The sequence below is a fragment of the Lycium barbarum genome, chromosome 8, assembly GCF_019175385.1.
Source record: "Lycium barbarum isolate Lr01 chromosome 8, ASM1917538v2, whole genome shotgun sequence".
Classification (NCBI taxonomy): Eukaryota; Viridiplantae; Streptophyta; class Magnoliopsida; order Solanales; family Solanaceae; genus Lycium; species Lycium barbarum.
This window is the reverse complement of record NC_083344.1, coordinates 120,833,931-120,845,267: the sequence shown is the minus strand read 5'-3', so window position 1 is coordinate 120,845,267 and position 11,337 is coordinate 120,833,931. Positions and strand designations below refer to the sequence as shown.

Genomic DNA, 11,337 nt, shown 5'->3' with positions numbered 1-11,337 from the left:
CTATATACATAGTCCATATGAGCCGAATATTTAGACGGATTGAACTTGAGCTGGTCAAGATAAGAATCAATTAAATACTCGCCCAAATTGTGCGAATTGTGTGGATCATATTTTTCATAGACTAATTTTTCCCCTCCCTATTAGTGGGCAAATGCAGCTGGATTATTTAGCTTCACCTTTTCTATTTTCTGCTTTGAGCTCGAAGGATGATCAAGATGGACCACCTAGTGTAATTGTAGCATTTAATTTCTTTTTCACACTGTGCCTAATAGGGTCAAGTTACTGGAAGAAACTACTGCACCTAACGAATTTTCTGCAACTTATTAAAATTGAATTCCTAGCTAAAGTAAATTACAAACTATCATGGACAGAAAAAACTACTAATGTCAATTTCATGGACTATAGGCTATAGCTTAGTAAATTACTAGCCTTTGATTTTTCATGCTTGAAATGAAAATCGTGACAAAGGGGGTGTTTATACAAGCAATTAAGGTCCTTTAATTTCTCAATATTAGAACTCGTTGGTTAATAAATTGTTGATGAGGTCACTTGATAGATTCTATCATAAATATATTTACACATTTAACCTGTTCATGTATTACATCATACTTATAGTGACTGGTCGACTTAACTTGAATTAGACCATCACAGTTGACTCTCATGCAACTTTAAGCTGCAAACACATACTTGACAAAATAAACTCCACTAACTTTCATAGGTAATACAATAACAGTAATAATTATGCCTCAGTTTTAAACAAGTTAGAATTTTGTTATATGAATCTCAATTTTTTCATCTAACCTCAGTATTATGAGGATTCATCATAAATTGATAGGTTTTATACTAGTTGTCTGCCTGTCAACCGACACAACTCTCCTCTTTTATTGGGTTTGGGATCTACAATGTGAGCAAGCTCACACAGGCGGAATTTTCACAAGTAATATGCGGTTAACCAAATTTTAACTAGATAAATTTGTTATCCAAGTCTAAAATTAGCTAGATTTTTTTTTGCTAGATGATGTTCCTCAACAAATTTAGCAGTGAAATAGCCTCTACTGGTTATTTTTAAGTTGTCTTTTAAAAATAGCCAGGATCATAAAATTTTAAGAGACTTGTGAAATTTGATAAATTTCATGACAGCGTATCATTTTCAATTACAAAGGATGAAAATGATCTTTTGTAAATATATCCGCTAAATTAGGGTTAGCAAGTTGATATATATATGTGTGCGCGCGCCAATTAGTTAGCAGAAATTCTGATTTCTTTCACTCACTGAATCTTAATTAACATTTTTGATTATATAGAATTCTCAAACTCTATTGCAAAATCAAACAACAATTCCTTTACGGTGGTTTCCCAGTTCTTTTGAAAAGGTTGACGACTTTCCACAAAAGTGGCCACCTAGTGTAAATAACACTGTATCTCCACTTTTGTCCACAATCATTTGGGTCTCTGGCCTAGGACTATTCGGTCTATCAAAACTTGGGCTGTTTGGTTGAGGAATCCACATAAATCGCACCAAACCCCAATATGTTATATGTCCCAACCTCATGAAAGATATTCTCAGAACTCAGAAGATCCTCCATTTCCGTTATTTATAATAACTGAAGAGAATATATCACATCAGTGACGGACGAGAACCTTGGGCATAAGGCTTGAACAATCTTCCTCCCTTTGAATTAATCTTTAGATTGTGAGTCATACGATATTTTCTTATTTTTCGAATGTCTCAACTCTCAACTATACTTTTGTAAGTAATAAATTATGGAGTATCAAAGGGACTTGTGAGGTCCATGGTTACTTGCTTATTTTGGATGTATGTAATTCTTAAAATATTCAAGTCCCAATATTCAAGCCTGAAAAAATAGAATTAAGAAAAGTCTCAATATTCAAGTTTATTCAGAGTCGGACATACATGTATACTTCTTTTAGAGTCCGGCTGAGTTTAATTTTGCATAGCTTTTAAGCATGAAAATAAACGTCTAGAAAAAGGCTCAATTAACTCCTAGCTTAGTGACATTGGCAAGAATAGTCCATAACAAATGTCTGGGTTCTAATCGTACTAATTTTTTCATTACCAACCCATCTTCAAAAAATGTACAAGTTTCAAAAGGATTTAATTTTGCGAAGTGTGGTTAGAAAAGACTTATTCGTGCGAAGAAACAGTCACTCATTTTGTAAAACAGTAAGGGGTAGTTTGGTAGCTGGTTAGAATTATGCAGGTATTAGTAATAAATACATGGATTAGTTATGCAGGGTTTAGTTATGGATAAATTATTTTTTTGAATATTGGCTTGTTATATTAAAAATTAATAACATTATATATTATTTAAAATTAAAATATTTGTTTACAATTATACCCTTGTCCTTTATAAGCTTAGTATTTTTTTTTTTTCTGTTTGCATTTTATATAGGCAACAATTTAGAGAGGAAACCAATGTTTGAATTTGGAAGCACTACTGCAGCTAAAAATGCAACTCCAGCAAAAACAAATGTAAACCTATATGCAAGAGGCAACTTTTACTTGTCGATCCAAGTAGGCATGTTTTATTTAACAGTTGTCGAGCCCTTTTTATCTCAGTTCCTTAGTCCTCCTTTAGAAATAATACACACATTCTTGAGAGAAGGGGAGTAATTCAAGTGGGGAGTGAGTGATAAAGGGTAATGTTGTCATTTCTAACTTTTTATTCATGTATTACTTATACAGGTATTAGCTATTCCATATTCTACCCAGCATAAAATAATATACAGATTCCCTCATAACTTATACATGTATTAGTTATGCCGGTTTCAAATTGCAAATCAAACGTCGTATTAATTTTATACATGAAGAATTTATCTCCTAATTAGCTACCAAACGTTGTATAAGTTGTGTAGATGAATAATACATGAATAAGTAGTGTCTAAATCAGCTACCAAACGAACCCCTAACAATTTTAATGACCAAATATAGAAGTTATATTGTGAGTTTCAATTCGGATTATTCCTCGTGTCAAATATTTATCCTAATAAGGGGTCTTTAATAACGCAATGATCTGCTCACATATGAGCAAATATCAGTAGACTTTTATGGCATGAACAAGAGGAATTACATTTTTTCTATTAGGGTACATTTTTCGATCCATTTAACATGGAGATGGAAATGAAAACCGAACTTTGATACAAGGTAAACATTCTGATATGATAACTTGCACCTATTGATACATGTCTTTATACATAGGTACAAGAACTCATTTATTGCTAACAAATTCCACTCCAATCATCAAACTCAGAATAAGCCAACAAAATCCCAACATGCTACTCCATTAGTCTGCTAGTTTGTACTCATCCTTTTCTTTAATGATTTATGGTATGATTTTTTTATTTTTTTTTTGCAAAATAATGAATTATTTTAGTTGTACTTCTAATTTATGCTCACAAGAAATTTCAACCTAATCTCATATGTCGAGCGTAATTAACAAAAATGTTGATAAAGTACAAAGAAAATAGAAAAAAAAAAAAAAAAAGGGACATGATTAAAGGCCTTATGAAAAGGTTAAGCAAAGAGTTCATAATTTGCAAAAATAGTGAAAAGAATATGGAGAAATCGTAAAGCCAAAAAAATTACTAATTGTAATGGGAACCACGTTATAAATTATAATAGTATGTAATTCGCAAAAAACTTTCGTAGTTAGCACGTTATCAAGGGAATCAATAAGGTGGATCCTCTCCATTTTTAATAAAACCAGAATTTAACTGTATTTTAATATAGGGATAATAACACTTTGGCCACTCCAGTTATTGATAGAATTCTGATTTTTATTCTTATAAATAATACTAATTAAGTATATTTGAATCATTAATTAATTCAAACACGTGATTTTGATCTCTTTATATAAGAAATATCTCAGATTTAGACCATTTCTAGAACTAATTATCCTTTGAATATAGAGTAACAATAAAATTCAACATAATACAACAGTAATTAAATAATTTATTAAATTTGTAAAATTCACAAACTGTATTGAAACTAAAGTGTATATTGCAATTAATTAAAGTTACACTGCTGAACCGTATACTTCCTTCGTCCCAATTTATATGACACCGTTTTACTAGGCACAAAATTTAAGAATTCTTTTTTTATTTTTTTATTTGTGGCCTAAAATAAACCTTAAACATTTATATGACTGTTTGCAACAAATTTTAATATGCCGAAATAAATTACAACCACAAACAAAATATGTTGAAACAGAGACTTTATTGATGAATATTGTGGGTACAAGATCTGTTTACTCCCTTGATTCTTCTTTCTTAATATTTCTCCATAATTCGAGAGCCGTTAGTAGCTTATTTCTCGAACGTAGGATGATTTGGATTTGGATATGTGGACTTTCTTGGGATGTATTTGATCTCCATGAAAGGATATTGTGAATCATCTTGAAGTATTTGGTTGTTAAGAAATATCCGGTCACATATTGACCTCTTCTTGAATACGCATGAGTTTATGGGATATCTGAGATGTATTTTTAAGGGAATATGCCTCCTTTATATAGGCGTGACCTAGGGATTAGGGTAGAGTAGCCTCCAAGAAACCCTAATGGATATTGGGCTTGTTTTGTAGAGGCCCGACCTAAATCGGGTAAAATTTCAGTGTCTCTAATGACTATAACTCATTTCATTAAAAAAAAAAAAGTTTTAAAGTTAAGTTATTTCTAATTATAGAAAGATAATATTCTTTTTTAGACAAACTAAAAGGAAAAGTGTGTCGCATAAATTTGGACATAGTGAATAATCTCTTCGGCCCATTTTAGTTGTCATGTTTTTTTTGCATGCCCCTTAAGAAAATATTAACTAGAAGGGTAATTTTAAATTATTCTTATTTATTCTTTGATCCCAATTAATTCTACTCTTTTTTTCACCATATTAATCTTTCTCCCAATTAAACTAAGGATTAATTATATCTTGATTCTAAAATATGACAATTATTTTGGACCATCTATTTTAAATAAGGACGACAAGTAAAATGGACCAGGAGGGAGTGTACATCACAAGGACTAAGTAGGCGTTTGTACATGCGGTTTGAAACTATGATTTCAAAAATTTTAAATATAAAACTTGACCCATAAATTTATATTTTGTATAAAAAGACCCATAAGTTGGTAAATATTTTTAAAAATTATTTAAATATGCATGCTCGGCGTAGATTGTTCGTACCCTGTGAGAGGATTATATTAAAGAGTAGTTACATTACTATTCATGTTAAATTTTCGTTTTTATTGCATTAAAGTTTGATCAATTGATGTTGTATTTTTTAGAAAGACCTTCCAGTAGCTTATTAATTTTGTTATGAACTCTGACTTGCTCATTTGGTAAGATTGTATAAGAATTGGAAATATTGTGATAGTTTTCACAACTTGTGGGTTTTTTATATCTATAAGAGAAAATACAACTTAAAATATCTAAATTGCATGTCCAAACATGATTTCAAACCATGGTTTAACGACTCCTAAAATAAGAGTTTATGAACAATTGAGGGGCAAATGCAACTATCCCTTTAATCTATATCCTAATTAACTTAGTTTTTGCCAAATAAGCAAACAGAATCATGAAAATCATATTTTAATCCTAATAAGCTTATATTCATTGAAGTTGTTCCAGATTTAAAAAGGGTGTCATGGTCAGCTGTCCAAAATGCATAATTAGACTATAGTCAATCAACATTCTCTCTCTAAAATAATCTTTTTTTCTCTCTCACACATAATGCAGAAATGGCCCAAGAAAAGAACACAATATCCTCTCATAGCACTAGTCTTCTTTGTGTTCATAGTTTTCTCTATTCTTTATAATGAAATTAACATTCATGAAATTCATTCAAAACACACGACCCATGTTGGTGATTCATCTAAAGAAGAAGATGACCCTTTGTTCCAGTCTAGCCATACTGTAAATTTCACCCTTCCAAGAAAACCCCCAGGTCAGTTTTTTTTTTTTTGATATTTTGTTTGTTTCACGAGCAAGTTTTCTAGGGCTTGTTTGTGGATTTTTGAAATTGGAGTTCAGAAACAAGGAACCTTTTGAGTTATTATTTCAAATATCTTGCAATAAAAAAGGTAATTACATTTTTAGATCCCTCAAAAAATAATACTCCCTGCGTCTCAAATTATTTGTCGTGGTTATTAAAAGTAGCGTGTTTTAGGAGTTCAATGCATAATTAATTATTTTTTCCCCATTTACCCTTAGTAGAATTTTGTATAGGTAAATAGAGTAAATATAACTTAGACATAAATAAGGGTGAAGTTAGTCAAATATTCCTCGTAATTAATATTTCTTAAGGGACATGTAGAACGAAATAGCGACAAATAATTTGAGAGACGGAGGGAGTAACCAGTAAAATTACAGGCTTTACCGTCCATTTTGACTTGTACAGTATACTAAAAATAGATGTTCACTTTTATTTCATACCTATTATTAATATTGAGTTAGAAACTTCAAAGAATTGTTATTGGCCGCACAACTTTTAAAGTATGTTTGGTTGATTTCAATTATTTAGATGATTTATAATAATTAGGGAAGATATAGTAAAATTGCCATTTTATTTATTGCACCTTAAGGGTGTGTCAAGTCAAACATGGACAAGTAAAAATGGATGGAGGGAGTAATAGCCAGGAAATGTATATGCTTTGTATAGTATTAAGTATAAATATACATCTAATATACACATTATATACACAAACTATACATGTAATATACATAAAAATGCATATAACATACATATTCAGTGTACAGATTTTTGTGCACTTTGGCTAGGGCCGGTAATTAATTTCGGCCAACGGGGCCAAAAATGAAAAAAGCCCTAAAAAAAGCTTTGATGTTTGTTTATTTAAGTCCAGCTGAGGTGATTTTTCTGGTGTTTGTAGTGCCTTTGGATAAATCTAGTGCTTGTCATTCTACTGTGAAGTATAGTGGAAAGAGAGCTGAATGGGATAGCTTTAAACCGGAGGGCGGTGGCCGGAGAGAAATGCCGGAAACGTGTGATTATTTTTCTGGGGAATGGGTGTTTGATAATAGTTCACATCCACTGTATAAAGAGTCTAGTTGTCCTTATATGTCTGATCAATTGGCGTGCCATAAGCATGGTAGGCAAGATCTGGAGTACCAATACTGGAGATGGCAACCTCATAACTGCAATTTGAAGAGGTAAATTTTGATTTTTCTTTCTGTTTTTGTGTAATATGTCATTTGTAATTGTACCTGTTTATGCAGAACCAAGTTTACTGCTCCATCCGTTTCCATTTGTTTCTCTTAGTTTGACTCGGCATGAAGTTTAAAAAAAATAAAGAACACTTTTGAATCTTGTGGTTTTAAATTAGAGATGTGTGAAGTGTGCCAAAATGCCCTTTAGAGATGTTGGGTGTAAAAAGTTACTAAATATAGAAAGTGACATTCTTTTTTTAATAGACTAAAAAGGAAAGAAAGATAGACAAATTGATACGGAGGGAGTACTATGATGTTTTAGGCTCTAAAAGTTGGTCCTAAATAATTGATGTTTCACAAAACTAAGAAGGTAACTTTTTCCCAAATTTGCCCTTGACACATTCATTGTACAAATTTAATGATAATTATGTCAACCTAGAAAGAAAAGAAAATCATAACCAAGGGTATTTTTGTCAAAATTCCTCTTGGTTTCTAGGAGTAAGTGAATTCCTTAATCCATGTGCCTAAACTTAAACACATCAATTATTTTGGACTGGAGGGAGAAATATTAAAATTTAGACAAAAGAGCATCTATATGGTTCACAGAAACCAAAATCTAAGTATAATAATACTCATGATCCAATTGTAACGATAGATGAAAGAATATGTGCGAGTACTAACTTAATACTAACCAAATGATAAAATCTCAGATTAGTTAATCTCACCCTGAATTCTTGTATTATGTTCTAGAAATTGTTGTCTCTTGCTTGTCATGTTTATTGACTTGTTAACGTTGATACATAGGTGGAATGTGACCGAAATGTGGGAGAAATTAAGGGGGAAGAGACTAATGTTTGTGGGAGACTCATTGAATAGAGGACAGTGGATATCGATGGTGTGTCTAATGCAATCTGTTATTCCAGCTGATAAGAAGTTTATGACACCACAGGCCCACCTTTCAATATTTAGAGCAGAGGTGAAGTGAACATATATTCAGTATGTGAAGTTTATCATTCAACTAAGTGATCTCAAACTTTATATGATCTCAAGTTTGACTTCCCTTTAATGGAAAGTTACACATTTGGCTGGTTGGACAAAAAGAAATACATTCACTAGTCAAATATACAAAAAATATATACTATTAATATAAAATATGTATATTAGATATTAATGTACAAAAAATATATTGTTGGCTATTATTTTGGCTGGCGGCTATACAGTGTAAAAGTTCCCTAAATTTAGCAGTATTTTCGTATATGCAGATGGTGATGATTTTGTCAAGATAATTTAACATCTGTTACTAAATTCAAGTGTTTCTGTGTTGATGACAGGAATACAACGCCACCATAGAGTTTCTTTGGGCCCCACTACTTGTCGAATCAAATTCTGATGATCCAGTTGATCATAGACTGTCTGAGCGAATACTGCGTCCAGATTCACTTCTTAGGCATTCATCAGAATGGATGCATGCCGATATATTGGTCTTCAATTCATATCTTTGGTGGAGACAGGGCCCTGTTAAGTTATCGTAAGTATGAACTCTAATTAGGTCATGACTTCAGCAAATATGCCTTAATATTTGACATCTCGGGAAACTAATGAATGAAAATTTAAAAGATAAAATGCTGAAAAAGAGGAGTCTTGCTTGTTGGATTGCCCTATCTCATATATTTTCATATTATTAACTTTGAGCTTACAAGGTACGATTAAAAGTATTTGTATTTCTGGTTTAGAATAAATGGAAATTTCTTGAAGAAAACTTGCATTCTTATCAGTTCCATCGCTTTTTTAGATGGAGTACTGAAGAAAATGGAGTTTGCGAGGAAATAGATGGAGTGGGAGGTATGGAGTTAGCTATGGAAGCCTGGGCAAATTGGGTGGATTCCAATGTTGATCCTGCGAAGAAGGTCTTTTTTGTCACTATGTCCCCTACACATTTCACGTAAGTGAGGAGCTCTTCTTTTATTGCTAAAAAGCTTACTTTAAGTACTCAACTTGACATGAGTTTTTGTTTGTTACTAGTGTGCTTTGTTGACTCTTCAGCAATCTGAGGCACAGTGCATGGATTTGACTTTATTCCAAAGTTTAGAATCAATTTTGGTTATTATATATGAACTAATTGGGAGATCGAAAGCAGCATGTTTTGTGTATGTTGATATTTGCATCTAATGTTAAGTAGCTGATGTAAGCCTTTTAGTTAGATTGTCAATCCAGATCAAACTTTGTTGGTGAACTGAACGGATCAAAAGTTTGCACAGAACCTAAAGCTCTCAATTCATTTGCTTATATATGTGCATTTCTGATTACAAGATACGAAACTGTGAGGAGCAAGGGCAAGTGAGCATTCTCTTTTTTTTTTTTTTTGATAACCGTGGTGTCTGGGCCAACTTACGCGCACCTCGATTAATTTCGCGGGATTCCCTCTACCTCCCACCAACAACAGTTGCCAGGTGACTTTGTCCATTTAGATAGATGGGAAGAAATCACGTAGTGTTTTGTTTCCGTTGGATTTGAACCTGAGAAACCTGAGACCTCATGGTTCTCCTCCCACTTCATTGACCACTAGGCCACACCCTTGCGTGCCGGGCAAGTGACCATTCTAGTTATACATTTCTAGTACTCATTGGGGTCAAAAGGCCAAATCATTTAATTTTATGTTTTAATAGAGCCATTTGCTGGAAATCCAGCATGAAAGATTCTTTTCGTGGTTAAGATTCTTCATATCTCTTCCCTACTGTAAAAATCGTATCTTTTCTTGTTTTCTTCTTTCAACATACAGGAAAGGAGAATGGGAACCAGGAAGTGAAGGAAACTGCTACAACGAGAAGCTTCCCATAAATGGAACATACTGGGGCGTAGATTCCGACTTGCCCACAATGCAGATGGTGGAGAGGACGCTCGCTAGGTTGGGCTCAAAGGTTAACGTTCTCAACATTACTCAGCTCTCAGAATACAGGAAAGACGGCCACCCTTCCATCTACCGTAAGTTTTGGGAGGCGCTGACTCCTGAGAGATTAGCAGACCCTGCAAGTTACTCGGATTGCATCCATTGGTGCTTGCCTGGCGTGCCTGATGTATGGAATGAGTTGCTATTTCAATTTTTGTGAAAAAACAGGTACACTTTGTAGGTAATTTTTCCACTATTTGGAGAAAAGAGAAAAGAAAAGTTCACAAGTGGAACATAATGTATATCTCAAATGAGCATGGCGTATTTCGTCTGTTAGTATTGAAGCAAAATCTTGAACCTCAAGGTTTAAAAGAGATATGCTTCTTTCTTTTGAGTTCGCTCCGATAGTTTGGTGATTTTGGATGCCAGTGCTGATGGGACGTATTAGTATATACCCCTTGAACTAGCTGAGGTTTGCTCAAATTGGGCTGGGACGTCAGCATTATAGAGAAAATAGTTATTTGTTCATGCACAAGAGAATTTCTATTTAACTGAGTGTATACCACGAACCACGTACATAGATTCATACATATGAGTTTTGTGAAATATTATTGGGGGACTACGACTCCTATGCAAGTTTAAATTTTGGTGGAATGGAACAAATGGAAAACGAATGGCTTCACTTTCTTTTATTTTCAATGAGAAAACATATGTGCAATATTTGGTAATTTCCATATCTTCCTATTTGTATTGGTTTTTCTTTGTAAATATTGTGCAATTATGTCACATTTGGCCAAAATCTTCTTCACCTTGTTGTCAAACGAACGCCCTAGTCGTCTAATTGTTCCCTAAAGTTTGGAACTAGCAGCATAATTATCCACTGAAGTAGTTTTAGTACCAACAAATACCACCATAAACGGATTGAAGAGGTATACGCGATTTTCAAACTAGAAATGTAAGGGTGCATTTGAAAAATAGAAGAATGAAAAATGACTTTGCAGAGATGCAGAAACTTATTTGAAATTCAGAGTACTATAGAAAGATATATTCTTTCCAACGGAATAGCTGGCCTAATATACCAGTGTCAAAAGTCTCAAAATTTTCGTCTAATAATCTCTATGTTTCATTTTATATAGCATTCTGTTTTAATAGTCTATTTAAAAATGAACACCCTTTTATGATTGGAAGCAATTTAACATTAAATTCTTACTTTACCTTTATCGTCGACCCTCTTTATAACAATCACTTTTTGCGATAATATTCACTATTTTCTACAA

At 32.9% G+C, this 11,337-nt stretch overlaps 1 protein-coding gene across 1 annotated transcript; it reads left to right on the top strand.

Annotated features, from left to right (window-relative positions):
* Positions 1–5,653: 5,653 nt before the first annotated feature.
* Positions 5,654–10,682, top strand: LOC132606988 (protein trichome birefringence-like 35). The gene is made up of 6 exons (XM_060320772.1): positions 5,654–5,953; positions 6,897–7,176; positions 7,978–8,149; positions 8,505–8,701; positions 8,966–9,115; positions 9,953–10,682. Exons 1-6 carry the CDS (start codon positions 5,740–5,742, stop codon positions 10,278–10,280), a joined length of 1,341 nt encoding a protein of 446 aa, XP_060176755.1. The 5' UTR covers positions 5,654–5,739; the 3' UTR covers positions 10,281–10,682.
* Positions 10,683–11,337: the final 655 nt, after the last annotated feature.

Coding starts and splice junctions, on each gene's coding strand:
- LOC132606988 (XM_060320772.1), top strand. CDS start 5,740: ATGCAGAAATGGCCCAAGAAAAGAACACAATATCCTCTCATAGCACTA. Junction 7,177..7,977: donor CATAACTGCAATTTGAAGAG/GTAAATTTTGAT, acceptor GTTGATACATAG/GTGGAATGTGACCGAAATGT. Junction 8,150..8,504: donor TTTCAATATTTAGAGCAGAG/GTGAAGTGAACA, acceptor TGTTGATGACAG/GAATACAACGCCACCATAGA.